This window comes from Mizuhopecten yessoensis, unplaced genomic scaffold (genome assembly GCF_002113885.1).
Source record: "Mizuhopecten yessoensis strain PY_sf001 unplaced genomic scaffold, ASM211388v2 scaffold11179, whole genome shotgun sequence".
NCBI classification, from domain to species: Eukaryota; Metazoa; Mollusca; class Bivalvia; order Pectinida; family Pectinidae; genus Mizuhopecten; species Mizuhopecten yessoensis.
In genome coordinates, this window is record NW_018408919.1 from 1 (window position 1) to 21,186 (window position 21,186).

At 36.6% G+C, this 21,186-nt stretch overlaps 1 protein-coding gene across 1 annotated transcript; it reads right to left on the minus strand.

The window, feature by feature from the left end:
* Window positions 1-303: 303 nt before the first annotated feature.
* On the minus strand, window positions 304-7,597 carry LOC110440371 (the record flags this gene model as incomplete). Its single annotated transcript, XM_021483412.1, has 4 exons — window positions 7,399-7,597; window positions 2,471-3,504; window positions 1,977-2,118; window positions 304-422 (listed from the first exon to the last, which is right to left on the minus strand). Coding segments are annotated over exons 2-4 (1,270 nt in total), but the record flags the coding sequence as incomplete, so codon positions are not given.
* Window positions 7,598-21,186: the final 13,589 nt, after the last annotated feature.

Below are 21,186 nucleotides of genomic sequence, written 5' to 3' on the forward strand. Positions count from 1 at the left end.
TACATACACATGTAACTAAGTACCATACAGTCTTCTCCTATACCTACTAGTCTTGGTTATATTCTATTGTTGAAATATTGATCAATTAGCCAAAATTCAAATAAAAAATCTTGATTACTTCTTGATTGTGTGTTTTTGATCATTTTCAATGGGAAGCTAACTGATGTATGCAGTTAGTGTTTAACTGGAAAACTCATTGCTGTATGCAGTTCTGATTTAATGAGGAAGTTCATTGTTGTATGTAGTAAACTGCTTTTAAGAATTGCTATTACAATCAAATTTAACATCAGTACTCCATCACACCTTTGGTTGAACTCTGTGAAAGTGACATGAAATACTTGGTCGCTTGATGGAGGTCTCCTCTGGCCCACAAGGCATATGGCACAACATCGTCAAAACAGTAAGACACCACAGTGGGGAATCTGTTGAAATATAATGGAAGGGTACAGCATCAATATACATACCACAGTGAAAAATCTCAAACAACCAGCAGCCTGTTGGGACTAGGGTCCCGACTTTTAATGTAGAATGAAAACTTACTGTGTTTACCGACATCTAAAACTGTCTGTCAGTGGAGTGTTGTATAAACTAGAACTGTAAGCCAAAGGCTAACATATACCCCCGCTCATATATATACCAGAACTGTAAGCTTAAGGCTTACTAATTAGGCAAAGCATTGCAAAGCAATCCATAGTCTCCCACCAGTAATGATTTCTTTATTGACTGAGCTGAGCAGTCATTATAGTATATAGGTCACAAGATTCTTGTACTCTCTCCCAATGTAAAGACATACTTGCAAACCAAATCTTGTGAGCCCGGATGAACAAGTTTTGCTGAAATCGTCCTAGTAGTTAGGGAGGAGATGTCAGGACAAGAATTTCTAACAAAGGGCCATAACTCCTTAAAAAGGGTCAGAATGAAAAAATACTACCCTGATGCCTGACAACAGGGGGTAATTACCATATCTGTAAACATTCCTTGAAATCGGCCCATTAGTTTAGGAGGCTGTCAGACAAAGTTTTTTTTCAACAAAGGGCCATAACTCCTTTTAAAAGGGTCGGAATGAAAAAGTACTACTTGAATGCACAACGTCAGGGGGCAGTTACTATATTTGTAAACTCACTTTGAAATTGGCCTAGTAGATCAGGAGAAGTTGTCAGGACAAGAATTTTTCAACAAAGGGCAATAACTTCATGAAAAAGGGTTAGAAAAAAAAATACCTTGATGCACAACATCAGGGTTATAGTTATCATATCTGAAAACTTCTGTTGAAGTTGCCGCATAGTCTTGGAGGAGTTTTCTGGAAAAGGATTTTTCAAGAAAGGGCAATAACTCTGCAAAAAAGGGTCAGATTGAAAAATAATGCCTGGATGCACAACATCAGGTGATAGTTATCATATATAAAAACTTTTATTGATATTGGCCCAGTAATTTTGGAGGAGTATCCGGACAAGGATTTTTCAGCAAAGGGCCATAACTTTGTAAAAAGGGTCAAAATGAACAAATAATACCTGGATGCACAACTTCAGGCGGTAATTATCATATCTGGAAAGTTTCGTTGAAATCAATCCATAACTTTAGAAGAAGTTGTCCGGATAAACTTTTTCTATGGACAGACAGACAAGCTGATTCCAGTATACCCCCCTAACTTTGTTGCAGGGGACAAACAGACAAGCTGATTCCAGTAACCCTCCCGTTAACTTCGTTGCAGGGAGTATACATGTAATTACAGAAAACTATAAAATGTTGAGTAATAATATTCACCAGGAAAGAGCTATCAATCTCATGTCATTCTTGTGTGTATCACATGACCTATTCACATGTATCACATGACGACCTATCCATGTATATCGTATGACGACCTATCCATGTGTATCATATGGTCTACCCATGTGTATCACATGACCTACCCATGTGTGTCACATGTGACCTACTCATGTTTATCATGTGACCCATCAATATATCACATGACCTACCTGTTCTTCATTGCATATTTCAGTCTAGCCATCACACTCCTGGTAGCCTGAACAATACGGTCATCTTCACTCTCTGATTGGTGTCTGTAGGCAACGGCAGATAAAAATGGTGGCAACATCAGCTCCACAGTAGCAGCAACCACTGTCAACAACAACAGCACTGCACAACAGTTACATACATTACAGGCACATTAGATATATAAGGAGATCGTGATCAGTCAAATACAATCTAGTATATGCTAGCATTTATTTTGTTTGTTTTAGGAGAGATGCATATACGTATCAAAAGGTAAAATCACAATTTAAAAAAACTGTTTTTAATTTATTTGGAGCAAGTACATGTAGCTGGATAACTTTCTTCAGTGTCCCTTTTTGATCTCGTCACCAGATCTCAACTAGTGACAAGAATACACTGAAATTGTACATATTTCAGAGGTATAACATTTAAGCATTTCGTCGCTAATGATTTCCTTCTCCGCCTGATATCTACTTACCTGCCCAAGTGATGATAGCTCTTTTATGTCCCATGTCACTCGCCTGATCAAGAATTGTAAATGGCAGTGTGGCTGACACCTCACTGCCTTTATATTCCTTAGGTGTATGGTTCAGACGGTACTTCTTGTTCCAAACATTTCTAGCCGGATGTAATAACTCTGCAGGTTTATCTTTGCCATCTTTTGACATGCAGTTATCTGCAAATTTCTCTTCGGGTTCAAAACGGGATAATGTTGAATGCAACCATGACAACTGAAATTTTTGCAGTGAGAAATCTTCATCTAGACAAAAAAGGCGTTTCAATTTGTTCGGCAGTTCTGGCATAGATTTTAGGTTTATTTTGTATGCTGACTTGATACACAGTTGGACTAGTGAAGGAACATCTTTGGAAATGTCTAATGTTTCACCAACTGAAGTCCGATCAGAAGGTACAATATCATCAAACTCTATATCCATGAAAGGCCGAAGTTCATTTTCGTACATAATACAAACTTCTTTTCGACGTTTTTTCTTCTGTTTTTTGCTAAGTCTAGAAGGTCTAATATTTGAAGAGCTGCAATTTAAATTTGCATTTTGTTCTGTAAATACCCTGTCTTCATCACTTTCACATTCTTCCCCTGTGTTCCTGACACATTTCGCCTCTTCTTGCCCATCAATACTCGCAGACACAACACTATCTCCAGTACCTGGTTCTGAATCCGAAATATAGAATTCTTCTGCTGAAAAGAACTCTTCATCAGAATCACTTAATCCCTCAAGTGACAAACTTGACATGTCTGACCTCAGTGCAGGATCAAGGTCATCCTGTCCACATGCTCCAAGGTCATCCTCCCCCATGTGTTGAGTTGTCTCCCCTGACTGTTGTTTAGACCTCCGTCTCTGTCGTCTTTGTGTTGAAACAACTTTTGTTTCATCTGCATCATTGAACTCCCAAGATATCATACGAGCAAAAGATGGTCGTTGGCTTCTCTGGGCAATCAGCATGTCAAGTCCCTCGTCTTCGTCCATGATTGTGATCTTTTATTGCACTAACCTACAGTATAAAAATATCTATTAAAATATACAGCGGGAAGGAGAGAACTCGATAACCATACAACTTAGCAAGCAATAGGCCAAATATTGTAATCCTTATGTAACCATCATTCTGCATCATGTATAGACCATTTTTTCATTATCCATGAAAGTATGACAACAATGCAAGATAGGAACTACTTACGTTTGAATGAGAAATTAGTTTGTATTCAGTACTCTATACTACAAGTGTAACCAAAACTATTAACCAGGAGTTACATGCATTTCTCTATCTTTGCACAAAGTGTTGCCCCTTGTTTCAAGTACTGGGTGAACGCTTGGTAAGGGGTTGTAAATAGTGATGTCTTTGGGGTTAAAGGCCTAGAAAAAGAAGGAAGGAATATAATGGAACCATATACTTAGATTTGCTTTCTAAGTCCATGGTGGAACTGAACTAAATGATCAATCGTTGGTGACCAGGTACTACCTCAATTCGTAGAGTGTCCGTCTAGAGTTTGCAGGGTTCTGGGTTCAAATTCCGGTCTTGCCATAATAATATTAATAATAGCAAGTACTTATTGTAATGGGGGACCATTACAGAAGTCCCCCAAACTGCCCCCATAGTCGCAAGTCAGAAAGGATCACAATTGCATAAAACACCTTCACACTAAATTTGAGTGAAATCGAACAATAACGAAGTTTCGACCAATCAGTAACCAGTATATGGCAGCCATTTTGTCTAATTAGAAAACGATGTCATGGTTGAGTTTGCAGTACCATCATACACCTACATGCCAAATTTGGAATGCATTGGAAAATATCTATAAAACATGTAAAATAGGAAAGGTGACATTGGCTATCTTTAGCGAACACCTTAAGAAATTTTTAATTCCCAAAAAGGACTTTGTATGGTTTGGCCCTTTTTCGGCCCCCAAATCCATCAAAATTAAAAATCTGCAATAGAACTTTCAAACGAATGTTTCTTTAATTTTGAATACTTCCCCAGTACCATTATGTTAACATTTATTTGTGTTTTCAATTTTGACTGCCATGGTAACCAGGTCATTTTTGCATAAATTATTGAAATTCAATTTTTCAGTCAATTTTGACTGGTTTTCACCTAGTTTTTCTCTTAGCTTCCATAGAGCGCACTCTTGAACAAACTTTATATTTCTCCTAAAGATGTATTAAAGGTGCCTACACCTGTAATACATCTTTAGGAGAAACGTAAAGAATAAAAAATAAATATTTTCATAATAGTATTTGGGAAGTATTCAAATTAAAGAAACAGTCATTTCAAAGTTCATTTAAAGGTTTTGAATTTTGATGCATTTGGGGGCCAAAACAGGCCCAAACCATACATAGTCCTTTCAAAAATTCATGGCGTGCATCTTGGATGGTAATCGGAAAAACAAAGAAGTTTTTGCACATCTAGAGGCTGTCAGTAATAATCCCTGAAAGTTTAGTGAAGATCTGACTTATAGTTTCTGAGAAAAATGTCGGAAACCTTTACGGCGGAAAGCGGAACATAAGAAAGAAGAAGAAAAATTACTCAATCTGATTAAAATCATCTGTTACATGGCTCTGCCTGAACATCTGAATGTGCCGTGGTCAGGGTCACGTTCAAGTGACCTTTAGATGAACCAATCAGAGGCGCTTTTGCCAGCGAATCGGAATATTAAATAGCGAGGGGTATCGAACAGATTAGTTTTCCAAAACAAATACAGTCTTTCTTCTCTAATAAAGCTGCGAATATCTTTTTCTGTTCGGGTTTCAGATGATCAATCTCGAATAACTTCAGAACTTTCGCATCATTCTCATCAATGTCCACCATATTTGTTACAACTCCGAGCGCCCTTTTGAAAGAGGGTCTCTGATTGGTCAAAATTTAATGAGTATTTATAAATATAAAGGTCACCTGAACATGACCCTGACCGCGGCACACTCAGATGTTCAGGCGTAGTACGAAATTAACGAAGCTATGTAACATATGATTTTAATCAGATTGAATAAGAACTAGAATTGCAATTGCGAGCAATAGCTGAAGTCACCCCTCCCCTGCTAAGTATGCAGCCATTTTGTTTTTACACAAAACTAACACTGCAGTTGTGTTCAGTGCCATACTACACCTATATACCAAATTTCATCAAAATTGGACGATATTTAAATTTCAACCAAGCAGAGGCTAGGAAATGACAGCCATTTTTTTTTTTGACAAAGCAAAATCCACAGTTATGTTCGAAGTGCCATACTACACCTATATACTAAATTTCATCAAAATTAGAAGATATTAATATTTGGACCAATCAGAGCCCAGGAAATGGCGCCATTTTGATTTTTCACAAACAAACACCGCAATTGTGCACATAGTGCAATACTACTCCTATTTGTTTTTACAAGTTTCATGAAAATTGGATGATATTTTAATTTCAACCAATCAGAAGCCTGCATTTGGCCACCATTTTGAATACAAAGTCAATGATTTATTTGTCGAAAATGAGCGCTGTGACTTTAACATCCTTTCACCGAGTTTCATGATGTTCCATGAAATAGAACGAATGTTATTACTGGATATGATTTCGGCCAATCAGAGGCAGCGGCTGTCATCTTGGATGGTTAAACCATAGAAGAAGAAAAAGCAGGTTGCACAACTAGAAATTGTACTGATTATGACTATGCAAAGTATGATAAGAATCCAATCAGTAGTTTCTGAGATTACTCGCGGAAACTATTACGGCAGAATAATAATAATAATAAGTAAGAAACGGAACAATAACAACAAGTCACCCGACTTCGTTCGGGGTGACTTAATAAGAATCGGAGTAAAAACAATAAGTCCCCAAAATTGTCAAACCTCACCTGCTTTTATAGGTGCATTAGTTTACGCAGTAGTTAATTATTTTCGTTTTTTTTACAGAATTTCCGACTCGTCTTTTTAACCTGGTCACTGAAGTTGAAATTGTAGGTCAGAACCAGCATCTGATTACCTGTGTAACCCAGACATTTATCTAATTGTGTTTTGCCCTGTAACAATGTTATAGCCTGTGTAAACCAGACATGTACCTACCTTGGCCTGTAATAATGTGGTAACCTGTGTTAACCAGCTATTTATATATCTGGGCCTGTAATAATGGGGTAACCTGTGTTAACCAGATATTTATCTACATTGGCCTGTAATAATGGGGTAACCTGTATAAACCAGACATTTATCTACCTTGGTCTGTTATAATGTGGTAACCTGTGTTAACCAGCTATTTATATATCTGGGCCTGTAATAATGGGGTAACCTGTGTTAACCAGATATTTATCTACATTGGCCTGTAATAATGGGGTAACCTGTATAAACCAGACATTTATCTACCTTGGCTTGTAATAATGGGTAACCTGTAAAAACCAGACATTTATCTACCTTGGCCTGCACCCTAAAGAAGTAGCAAAGAAGTAGTCCGCTGCGATTATGGTTACTCAGTTTTAGCCACTCAGTTTTAGCGGACTAGGAAAGAAGATCTGGTGTCAGGACCCAAGCAACTTTCATTATTTTTTTTCAGTTTAAGGTAAAGTTATGAGCCCATCACAATTTACTTTATAATATAGACTGACATGAGCCTGTAGGAAATACCTTAATATTGATCTTGACGTACCCAGCGACTGAAATTCAAAGATCAATATTAATAGTAGTCCGATAGTATTAGTACTACCACGGCACGGACTTAAATAACAATATAATTCCAAAGTACTACGTATATATATACGTGCCCCTGTGTGCGGATCCAGGGAAGGGGATCCAAACTTCCTAGGATATTTTTCCTGTGCTGTGGGGGATATATTAAGCAAGAAAACACTGTAAATCCTTTTCTGCAGGGTGCTTCCTTACTGACAGAGTAACGCCATCCATTTTGTGTAGGCCTGTACCTACCTGTTAAATTTACACCGTCACTGTGTAATGATTAGACCTCCATTTGTCGATGTCATGTTACGTCTGAAGATGCAGCTGAAATATCAACTGAAGTAAATATATATGCCTAGCATTTATCTATGATGCAACTTCTCTATACTTGCTGAAACAGAGGAACACACTTGACTACATTTCCCGTCGAGTTGCACAATCAACCATCATACTGGTTCGTTTAATAGTAAGAGTTACCTCCCCTCGCTTGGTCGGCCATGAATCGACGTTAGAGAATATTTTTGGAGACTAACCCTAAATTTATTACATGCAATATATACGTCTGTCACGTAAACAATGCATTTTCTGCATCAATGGAAGACAAATGCAGGAGTGAATTTTTCACATAGAAGTTTCTATTATTTATACCTCAGTTTAAGCATGTTCATCTCAAATTATAAAGACAAACCCTTTACTGGTAAAATGTCATAAATTTTAATGATGCGTACATATTTGAGTCATTTACCTACCCAGAGACGTATATACTACATTATACTTATATGTCTCTGACCTACCTAACTTTTTACTTATGACCCGTTTCAACTAAACTTCTAATGTTAAGACAGTATATCTAACTTGGTCTGTAATAATGTGATAACCTGTGTAAACCAGACATTTAATTTATCTACCTAGGCCTGTAATGAGGTAATTAATTAACCTGTGTTAACTAGACATTTATCTACCATGGCCTGTAATATTGTGGTAACCTGTATAAACCAGACATTCAATATCTACCTTGGCCTGTAATAATGTGATTACCTGTTGACCCAGACATTTATCTATTTTTTTGCCCTGTAACAATGTTGTAACCTGTGTAAACCAGCCATTTATCTACCTTGGCCTGTAATATTGTGGTAACCTGTATAAACCAGATGTTGTCACCTGTGTAAACCAGACATTAATCTACCTTGGCCCGTAATAATGTGGTAACCTGTGTAAACTAGACATGTATCTTCCTTGGCCTGTAATAATGTTGTATCCTTTGTAAACCAGACATTTATCTACCTTGGCCTGTAATATTGTGGTAACCTGTATAAACCAGACGTTGTAACGTGTGTAAACCAGACATTTATCTACCTTGGCCTGTAATAATGTGGTAACCTGTATAAACCCCACGTTGTAACATGTGTAAACCAGACATTTATCTACCTTGGTCTGTAATAATCTGGTAACCTGTGTAAACCAGACATTTATCTACTTTTGTCTGTAATAATGTGGTAACCTGTGTAAACCAGACATTTATCTACCTATAAACCCGACGTTGTAACATGTGTAAACCAGACATTTATCTACCTTGGTCTGTAATAATGTGGTACCCTGTATAAACCAGACATTGTAACCTGTGTAAACCAGTCATTTATCTACCTTGGTCTGTAATAATGTGGTACCCTGTATAAACCAGACATTGTAACCTGTGTAAACCAGACATTTATCTACCTATAAACCCGACGTTGTAACATGTGTAAACCAGACATTTATCTACCTTGGCCTGTAATAATGTGGTAACCTGTATAAACCCGACGTTGTAACATGTGTAAACCAGACATTTATCTACCTTGGCCTGTAATAATGTGGTAACCTGTATAAACCCGACGTTGTAACATGTGTAAACCAGACATTTATCTACCTTGGTCTGTAATAATGTGGTAACCTGTGTAAACCAGACATTTATCTACTTTGGTCTGTAATAATGTGGTAACCTGTATAAACCAGACATTGTAACCTGTGTAAACCAGACATTTATCTACTTTGGTCTGTAATAATGTGGTAACCTGTGTAAACCAGACATTTATCTACTTTGGTCTGTAATAATGTGGTAACCTGTATAAACCAGACGTTGTAACCTGTGTAAACCAGACATTTATCTACTTTGGTCTGTAATAATGTGGTAACCTGTATAAACCAGACGTTGTAACCTGTGTAAACCAGACATTTATCTACTTTGGTCTGTAATAATGTGGTAACCTGTATAAACCAGACGTTGTAACCTGTGTAAACCAGACATTTATCTACTTTGGTCTGTAATAATGTGGTAACCTGTGTAAACCAGACATTGTAACCTGTGTAAACCAGACATTTATCTACTTTGGTCTGTAATAATGTGGTAACCTGTGTAAACCAGACATTTATCTACTTTGGTCTGTAATAATGTGGTAACCTGTATAAACCAGACGTTGTAACCTGTGTAAACCAGACATTTATCTACTTTGGTCTGTAATAATGTGGTAACCTGTGTAAACCAGACATTGTAACCTGTGTAAACCAGACATTTATCTACTTTGGTCTGTAATAATGTGGTAACCTGTGTAAACCAGACATTTATCTACTTTGGTCTGTAATAATGTGGTAACCTGTATAAACCAGACGTTGTAACCTGTGTAAACCAGACATTTATCTACTTTGGTCTGTAATAATGTGGTAACCTGTGTAAACCAGACATTGTAACCTGTGTAAACCAGACATTTATCTACTTTGGTCTGTAATAATGTGGTAACCTGTGTAAACCAGACATTTATCTACTTTGGTCTGTAATAATGTGGTAACCTGTATAAACCAGACGTTGTAACCTGTGTAAACCAGACATTTATCTACTTTGGTCTGTAATAATGTGGTAACCTGTGTAAACCAGACATTGTAACCTGTGTAAACCAGACATTTATCTACTTTGGTCTGTAATAATGTGGTAACCTGTGTAAACCAGACATTTATCTACTTTGGTCTGTAATAATGTGGTAACCTGTATAAACCAGACGTTGTAACCTGTGTAAACCAGACATTTATCTACTTTGGTCTGTAATAATGTGGTAACCTGTGTAAACCAGACATTTATCTACCTTGGTCTGTAATAATGTGGTAACCTGTGTAAACCAGACATTTATCTACTTTGGTCTGTAATAATGTGGTAACCTGTGTAAACCAGACATTTATCTACTTTGGTCTGTAATAATGTGGTAACCTGTATAAACCAGACGTTGTAACCTGTGTAAACCAGACATTTATCTACTTTGGTCTGTAATAATGTGGTAACCTGTGTAAACCAGACATTTATCTACTTTGGTCTGTAATAATGTGGTAACCTGTATAAACCAGACGTTGTAACCTGTGTAAACCAGACATTTATCTACTTTGGTCTGTAATAATGTGGTAACCTGTGTAAACCAGACATTTATCTACTTTGGTCTGTAATAATGTGGTAACCTGTATAAACCAGACGTTGTAACCTGTGTAAACCAGACATTTATCTACTTTGGTCTGTAATAATGTGGTAACCTGTGTAAACCAGACATTTATCTACCTTGGTCTGTAATAATGTGGTAACCTGTGTAAACCAGACATTTATCTACTTTGGTCTGTAATAATGTGGTAACCTGTGTAAACCAGACATTTATCTACTTTGGTCTGTAATAATGTGGTAACCTGTATAAACCAGACGTTGTAACCTGTGTAAACCAGACATTTATCTACTTTGGTCTGTAATAATGTGGTAACCTGTGTAAACCAGACATTTATCTACTTTGGTCTGTAATAATGTGGTAACCTGTATAAACCAGACGTTGTAACCTGTGTAAACCAGACATTTATCTACTTTGGTCTGTAATAATGTGGTAACCTGTGTAAACCAGACATTTATCTACTTTGGTCTGTAATAATGTGGTAACCTGTATAAACCAGACGTTGTAACCTGTGTAAACCAGACATTTATCTACTTTGGTCTGTAATAATGTGGTAACCTGTGTAAACCAGACATTTATCTACCTTGGTCTGTAATAATGTGGTAACCTGTGTAAACCAGACATTTATCTACTTTGGTCTGTAATAATGTGGTAACCTGTGTAAACCAGACATTTATCTACTTTGGTCTGTAATAATGTGGTAACCTGTATAAACCAGACGTTGTAACCTGTGTAAACCAGACATTTATCTACTTTGGTCTGTAATAATGTGGTAACCTGTGTAAACCAGACATTTATCTACTTTGGTCTGTAATAATGTGGTAACCTGTATAAACCAGACGTTGTAACCTGTGTAAACCAGACATTTATCTACTTTGGTCTGTAATAATGTGGTAACCTGTGTAAACCAGACATTTATCTACTTTGGTCTGTAATAATGTGGTAACCTGTATAAACCAGACGTTGTAACCTGTGTAAACCAGACATTTATCTACTTTGGTCTGTAATAATGTGGTAACCTGTGTAAACCAGGCATTTATCTACCTTGGCCTGTAATAAAGCGGTAACCTGTATAAACCAGACATTTATCTACCTTGGCCTGTAACAATGTTGTAACCTGTATAAACCAAACATGTATCTACCTTGGCCTGTAATAATGTGTTAATCTGTGTAAAACAGACATTTATCTACCTTGGCCTGTAATAATTTATGTTGTATCCTGTGTAAACCAGATATTTATCTACATTAGTTTGTTTGTTTGTTTGTTTGTTTGTTTATGTTTAACGGCCCATCGACGGCTGTGGTCATTTAAGGGCCATGGTGATTTTTTTGATTTTTTGATTTTTTTTAACAAACATATGAGTAGTGAAGATAAAATCAGATAAAATGGTTCATTTTAAAGGCATTTGCATTGTATGTGTAGATAATAAAAAATAAAAAGGGGGTTAAAATAATAAAAGAGATAACGAACAGATGATATGGAATATGTGATATATATATAACGTCAAAAAGGGTAAGGTGGGTTAAAAGACATCAGAATCTATAAAATAGACCGATGTCTTTCAAATAGTTAAATAATGCCTTCGAGTCCACGGAACTGAAAAGAGTTTTCATATCCGGGACTCGAAAGTAGTTATCACGAATGTGTTTAAAATCGGAACATTCTATTTAAAATTGTTCCACTGTAAATGGAGTGTCACATGCGTGGCATGAAGGTAGATCTTCTCGTTTTAAAAGGTACGAATGAGTAGGATATGTGTGCCCAGTGCGGAGCCGAGCGAGGACAACTTCCTCTCTACGATCTTTCCGACTGGGAATAGATGTTTAAGTTTCGGTTGTACCTTAAAAAGTTTGTTGGTGGTCTTGAGAGACCAGCGTTGCTGCCATTCATTTTGAATGGCTGTACGAATAGTAGGTTTAAAATCTGTCTATGGTAGTTTGATATTTGTTTGTTGGAGATTCAATGCATTTTTTGCTTCCCTGTCAGCAAATTCGTTGCCTTTAATTCCGACATGGCACGGAATCCATAGTAAAGTTATTTTTAGACTTTTTTAAGATACGAGATATTCGAAGAGCAAGGTTTTGTACGAGTGTGTTTTTAGGATCTCGTAACTGTAAACTCTGTAGGACAGATAGAGAGTCTGAACAAATAATTGCCTTTTTAATGCGGTGTTCATCGATATGGTCGAGGGCCAAACCAATGGCGCATGCTTCAGCAGAAAAGATGGAGGCGCCGTCTGGTAGTCGGACTGAAGTGCAAGTATTAGCAGTACATCAGGTTGCTGCCACTTTCTCACCTTCTTTGGAACCATCGGTGTAAAGTTGTGTATGAGATGGGTAATTAGAAATGCATTCCCGAAAGGAGGATTTGTGTTCTTCAGGCATAACACGTGATTTCCCTCGCTCATGTAATGTAAAGTTAGAATCAGGGGTTTGAATGGTCCACGGAGGAACATCAGATATGTTAAATTTAGCTATTTCCGTCAACTTTATGTTGAGTTCTTGCAGGAAATTTGAAATTCGGATACTTAATGTTGGCAGAAGTTTTTGGTTTTGCGTAAATATGTTTTGGTATTTTGGGTTGAATACTTGGTCGCAAACAGGATTTTTAGGGTTTGATTTTAATTGAGCTGCAAATTGTAATGAAAGTTTTTTTCTTCTGTCATAAAGGGATGGTTCATTTGCTTCCACGTACAGGATTTTTACAGGTGTTGTTCGAAAAGCTCCAAGGGCTAGACGTAGTCCTTGGTTATGGATTGGGTCTAGCATCTGCAGGTACGAACTGCGCGCCTACCCGCATATCATAGAACCATAATCCAGTTTTGTTCGAATAAGTGATCTGTATAGGCGCAAAAGCATTTCACGGTCCGCTCCCCAATCAGTATGAGAAAGGACTCGTATAATGTTTAACGCCTTGGAACACTTATCCTCCAGATATTTTATATGTGGTATGAAAGAGAGTTTCGAATCAAAAATGAGGCTGAGAAATTTAGTCTGTTCAACAACAGGAATTCTAGTGCCATCGAGTGTTAGATTTGGATCATTGTGCGCTTTTCGTTTTTGACAGAAATGTATGCACACAGTTTTGGATTGAGAGAATTTGAAGCCGTTTTCGTCTGCCCAATTTTGTAGTTTGTTTAAACTCTGTTGAAGTTGTCGTTCTATCGTGTGCATGTTCTTAGATCTGTAACAGATCAAGAAGTCATCCACAAATAACGACCCTTCTGTTAATTGAACAAGACATTTGACTATATCATTGATTTTAAGACCAAACAGTGTGACTGATAGGATTCCACCCTGTGGGACTCCCATTTCCTGTTTAGACGTTTCAGAAAAAGTTGAACCAACACGGACTTTTAAGTGTCTATCTGATAGGTAATTGGATAAAAAAATTGGGAAGGTTTCCACGTACGCCAAGGTCGTGAAGATCTGTCATGATGCCATATGTCCATGTAGTATTATAGGCCTTCTCAAGATCAAAGAACACGACGACAAGGTGTTCCTTCTTGGCGAAAGCCTCTCGAATGAATGTCTCTAATCTGATGAGATGGTCATTTGTCCCTCTTCTATTTCTAAAACCACTTTGAAAAAGGGATATTATATCGTTGGCCTCAAAAAACCAAACCAGTCTAGTGTTTATCATTCGTTCTAAAGTTTTACATACACAACTAGTCAGAGAGATAGGACGATAGTTGTTTGGGTCAGTAGCATCCTTTCACGGTTTTGGGATAGGTATAATTGTGGAGTTCTTCCACGAATCGGGAATCTTTCCGGAAGCGTAAACTTGGTTGAATATGTAAAGAAGGCATGTTAGTGACGAGTCCGGTAAGTGCTTTAGAAATTGATATGGGATATCACCAGGACCTGAAGCAGTGTCCTATGATTTTCTAAGCGAATCAACAAGTTCTGGTAGGGTATATTGCTCATTATAACTTTCTTTGTTTGATGATTTGAAATTGAGCCGTTTCTTTTCTCTTTTTTTCTTTAAAGACTGGAATTTTCGGGAGTGGTTTAAAGGGGATGATTTTTTAGCTATGTTGTTGACAAATGCATCAGCAATTTCAGACATAGACGAAAACAAATTGTTTTTATTAATGAGGTGGGAGGATGTTGCCTTTTTCTTTTTCCCACTTATTTTCCGAATCATATCCCATCCTTTTTTTGAGGACGTGTTTGATGATATCTTGGATAAATATTCTCTCCAGCTGTTTCTTTTGTCAATTTTAATTGATCGCCGAGCCTTTGCCCGCCAAATTTTAAATTCACTGTAGTTTGAAGCAGTTTGGCAATTGAAGTAGCGTCTTAGAGCAGCTGCCCGATTACTGCTTGTTTTAAAAGATTCTTCGGATAAAAGGAACTTCGTAGGTTTTGGAGCAGATTTTGGAATTGTCTTTTGGGCAATAGAAGTGAGTGTTTCAGTAAAAGTTTTGATAGGGTCGTCGAGGTTAGTAAAATTGTCTATGGTTAGTTTTTCAATGCACATGTGTTGGAATTGGACCCAATCTGCTTTGTGCATATTCCATCGAGGTAGAGGATCATCAAGAGGAGTCCTAATATTCTTAAGAAAAATTGGGAAGTGGTCACTCCCACAAAGATCATCATTTACCCTTGAGTCATAATCAAGTAGAATGGATGGATGGCATAATGATAGATCAATGTGGGTACGAGAGCCTATAGCAGGGTGTAAATAGGTTGTTAAAAAGGCACAAGTTATTTTTATCTATAAATTCCTCAATACGTCTTCCTCTCTCGTCTGTGTTGGGAGAGCCCCACAGGCTATTATGACCATTAAAATCACCAAGGATTATGAATGGTGTTGGGAGCTGGGAGACGATGTTATTGAGTTGCTCACAAGTGAAAACAATACTCGGAGGGAGATAAATTGAACAGACGGTTATTTGTCTGTGTAATGTTGCACAGACAGCAACAGCCTGTAAATTTGTGTTTAACTTGATCATTCTGTGAGGAATATTTTTATGGACAGCTACCGCTGCACCACCTGCTGCTCTGCTAACTACAGGTGGAATGTTAGTGTATAGTGAGAAATTTCTAAGCGTGATTGGGTTTTTGAGCATGATTTCTTGTAGACAAAAAATGGCGGGGCTAAATTCTTTTAATAGATTCTGAAATTCTTCTATATTTGCCTTTCATCCGCGGATGTTCAATTGGATAATTGTATTATTTATTTTTTGCTATTTTGGCTGGATTTCGATGGAGTCGAAGCACGAAGCGCTGAGGCATTCATCTCCATCTCATCATCGAAACCTAGTAGGACATTGAACCGATTTGTCGGGTCCTCTGATCCTTTGCCAAAGGGGACATTCAGATCTGGCCCATCAGATTTGCCCCTCGCTATTTTAATTTTTGTTCTTATGTCTGTTCAGTTGGTTGGTGATGTTGCCTCTGACCTCACTTGGGATCGAGGAACAGAGAACAGATGTAAGTGAGCGAGATCGCTGCGACCGCATCTGTGCCTTAGATGGGCCAACCTTTGGAGGGTTTTCTCCTAAAGAGGAAGGTGTTTTTGACGGTGGTGCTGGTTTTGATGAAGATGCTGTTTTTGAGGGTGATGCTTCTTTTGATGGTGATGCTGCTTTTGACAAGTTGTTTGGTTTGGTTGGTTTGGTTAAAGTCGTGAAACGGGATGGGTCTCCCGTGAGGATTTTCAAGTTCTGTTGACCAGCCATGTCTGGAACTTGTGAGCCCCAGGCAGGTATGTCTTCAGATACTTGAACCGAAGCATCCTTGACCGTGACATTGTCAACCGGCGCCTTGCCTCGAGTCACCTGTGCGTAAGAGGGTGTAGCAATGTCTGCACTATCCTCCTGGCCTCGGGGAAAGAGACACCTCGGGTATATTTAACCCGTAATATCTCCCTCTCCCGGCTCCAGGTAGGCTACCTTAGCCTGTAATAATGTGGTAACCTGTGTAAACCAGACATTTATCTACCTCGGCCTGTAATAATGTGGTAACCTGTGTAAACCAGACATTTATCTACCTCGGTCTGTAATAATGTGGTAATCTGTGTAAACCAAACATGTATCTACATTGGCCTGTTATAATGGGGTAACCTGTGTAAACCAGACATGTATCTACCTCGGCCTGTAATTATATTGTAACCTGTGTAAACCAGACATTTATCTACCTATGCCAGTTTTATGTGGACTAGCCTGTGACCAGGAGCTACATGGGGTGAGCTGCTTTCAAATTTTTGAAACAAATGACCTTTATCTACTTCAAGGTTTATAGGTTTCATATTTACTCAGGTCACATGGAGAGAATATTTTTAATATAATATTTATGCTTATCATCAAAATGAAACTTATTTTACTGTGTATGGATATCCGTACCAATCCTGGTCCTCCAGGTAATATGGGAAATTACTCACTCCTTGATGACATATCAATTGCACATTTAAATTTAATGCTCACTTAGAAATAAAACTGATATCCTTGAGACTGAGCTTGCTGATCATGACATCATCTGCCTTACGGAAACTCATCTCAATGACTCTATCCCTGACAATGCTATTTCTTTATCTGATCACTCTCATATTTTCCGTAAAGACAGACTTGATAGAATAGGTGGAGGAGTTCTTATTTATACCAATGACAAAATTATATCTAAAAGGAGACAAGACTTAGAGAAAGCAGATTTAGAAATCATTTGGATTAAAATTACCCTTAGTCATAAAAAAAATACTAACTTGATGATGTCATAGACATATACTTATTGGAGACATCAATCAGGATATGTTAAACGTACAACCAAATTCTCACATCATGCAGATTATGACTAAGTTTGGCATTACTAATATTATTCACGAACCTACAAGAACTACTCCTACATGAACCTCTTCTACATCTCTCGACATTATTATGACTAACAATATACTGATATAGTAAAAGATCCCTCTGTCCAAACTCCAATTTGCAGTAATTACAGTCCAATTAGTTGCAATATATCTTTCAAAACTCATAAGAAATCTGCATATAAAAAGACTATTATGTACTTTAGTGATACTGACTTTGTTAATGCCAACATCTATTAGCTAATATTGATTGGGATACCTGTCTGAATGAAAATGTTGATATAGAGACTATGAATAATTTTATTTCCAGTGAAATTCATAATTGTATTGAAAAATATGTACCACATAAAGTTGTCACTATTCGTCCAAATGATAAAGTCTGGATGAACAATGATATTAGATTACACATTAGGAAACAAAATCGTCAACATACCAGGGCCAAACATACTAATACTACTGCAGCCTGGCAAAAGTTTAGAGATATGGGAAACACAGTTATTGACCTTGTAAGAGAAGCTAAGCAAAAATATCTACTTAAACTTCAAGGGTCCCTAATTGACAAATCTATTCCTCCAGGTAAGTGGTGGCGGGTTGCAAAGTCTATTATGAACATTAACAATAAATCAAACAATGATGCTCCTCTTGTAATAAATGGTGAACGTAAATCACATCCTGTGGATAAAGCAGAATCTTTTAACTCATATTTCACCTCTGTCTCTACTTCTGACAAAACTGATGTTGACATTCCGCCTAATTGTCCTATCTCACAAGAAAAATTATCTTCCATTATTATCACTGAACAGGATGTGTATGATGAGCTCCAACTTATTAATGTAAAAAACCCTGCTGGTCCAGATGCACTTCCCCCTTATTTTATTAAAGGTATTGCTGACTCTTTTGTGAAGCCCTTGCTGTTAATTTTTAACAAATCCATATCCACTGGTTGCATACCTAATATTTGGAAGTGTGCTAATGTTACCCCAATATATAAGGGCAAGGGAGGAAGAGGTGACCCCAGTAACTATATAGACCAATCTCTGTCACATCATTATTTAGTAAACTTCTTGAAAAAATAGTTTTTAAACATCTCTTTAATTTTCTATCTGAGAATAATGTCATCTCAAATAATCAGTCTGGCTTCCTTCCCAATGACTCCACAGTTAACCAATTAATATGTTTATATGATGAAGCTTCAAAACAACTTAATCAAGGAAAAGAGGCAAGGATAGTATTGTGTGACATCAGCAAAGCTTTTGACAGGGTTTGGCACAGTGGATTGATTTACAAATTGAAGAAATATGGAATTTGTGGCAACGTTTTTGAACTGGATTCATTGCTATCTTACTGATAGACAACAAAGGGTATTAATAGATGGCTACAAGTCAAATTTGCAAACATTAAAAGCTGGTGTTCCCCAAGGCTCGGTTCTCGTTTATTTTTAATATTTATTAATGACCTAGAAGATAAACTCCACTCCCATGTCAAACTCTTTGCTGATGACACTTCTCTTTACGTTTTGATAGATGGTGATGGCAGACATGCTGCAGATATTCTTAATGAGGATTTAAGGAGATTATCTCTCTGGGCTGATAAATGGGGAATATCATTTAATCCAAGTAAAACTGAATCATTACTAATGTCTAATAAAAAAAAATCTGAGACATCTCATCCAGATTTGGTATTCTCAAATAATGTTGTTATAAATGTCAAAAGTCATAAACTTCTTGGTTTGCTTTTTAATAGTCGTGGATCATGGTCTGATAAAGTTAATTATATATACTACAAATAATGCGAATGCTCAAATACAAGCTAGATAGAAAATCTCGTGGAATAATTTATAAATCTTTTATAAGACCAACACTTAAATAAGCTTGTGCTGTGTGGAATAATTGCACCCAGGGTGAAAGTGACTTATTGAAATCAGTCCAATTAGAATGTCTCAGAATTATATCAGAAGAGGTACAAGTCATAACTTAATATATAAGGAAGTTGGTGTAGATAAACTAAAAATAAGACGTGATAATTACCAATGTATGTTATTTTTCAAGATACTGCAGCATGACTGTCCTGACCATCTTTATGATTGTATTTTACCATATTTTAATAATGATATTAATCCTCGCCTTAGACATCATAGAAACTTTATTGTTCCCTTGTGCAGAACAAACTTGTATAAAAATAGCTTTTTTCCTAGAATGATGTCTCTATGGAATAGGCCAGACTGTATTTTTCCAAAACTCATTTCATTGAGCCAGTTAAAACTAGAATTACTTAAGGAAAGCACACACGTTTTGCAACCATCTAACTGTACAGATATTTTTAAATACAGTGGCTCCAGGAAGTTGAATATAACATTATGTCAACTACGGAATAAAGTCAGCCAATTAAAATCAGATTTATATAATGATCATCTTACAGATAACCCTAAGTGTGACTGTGGTTATATTATTGAAGATGAAAATCACTTCTTCCTCAATTGCCCCAAATATATAGATGAAAGACAGGTTTTATTCAATGCGTTATCTAATTATAACGAAATTGACAACATCATCTTAAATACTGTTACTTTCACTAAGGGTGATATGAACCTTAGCAGTGAATCAAATACATTTATTCTCTCATGTGTTCTGGAGTTTATTGAAAAATCTGGAAGATTTTAACTAAAACTATATTAAAAAATTATCTTACGATGTGTTAGTATTTGCTATTTTATAACAATAACTCTGGTGTAATTGGGAAGGATGGCACTGTGTATAGTGACAGTGTCTTTAAAGTGCCTCCAACCAAACACTAGGCTATTAATAATTGAAGTAAATAGACTATATAGTAATTGAAATGTTAAAATCTATGATATTCTAGTTATTATTTTCTGTGAACTTGTATTAAATGGTTCTAGTATTCTCCTATTAATTTGAACAAATACTACATCTTCTCTATAATACTCTCTCTCTCTATATATATGTATATATGAATGTATGGAATGGGTGTATTTTCTCTGGAAAGGGCTTTTATAGGCAATGCCTGTGCCTAATCCAATTGTGTTTTTTGAATACAATAAAATTTATTTGAAATGAAATATAATTCCATATGTTATGGAGATCAGCAATGCACATATCCTTTTAGGTTAAAAGTCAACTTTGAAAGCTGGCTGGAGTACTAGTCAAACACACGTTTTTATTCGCAAATATGCAATTTACTCATTCACCCCTACATATTTAAACTGGACTTGCCAAGTGTATGATTTGGTAAGGTTCCAATGTGACTTAAAGGGTGAATGGGTTAACAGGTCACAGAAATAGTAAGGTGGTTAAGCTCATATCTATCTGCAAACAGTATACTTAACTAACATGTACCAATTGTCTGTCAAAGTGATCGCTGTAATTCCACTAGCTGGCCTCTTATTTGTGATAAAAATAATCAACAGAATTATTGCATGTACTTTTTATTTCATTGATAGTTTTATGTACAGTCTTTTGTTTTGATAATATACATAACATTAAATTTACAAAAATGCATGTATTTTTAAATAAGTAATAAAAAAATATCACAATGATGCTTGATGGATAACGGCCACCTACAAATAAAACTGCAGAAAATACAGGATGAAGGGTGTCACCTATTATTAATGCTTCACGGTCTCCAATCAAAGAATGATAGCAGCACAGATATTGATACCAGAGACTTGCATTTCTCAAAAAAAAATAAAAAAATCATGATATTAAAAAAAAACAATATTTGCCATAAAAAGTACATTTTATAAAACAACTGTTTTCC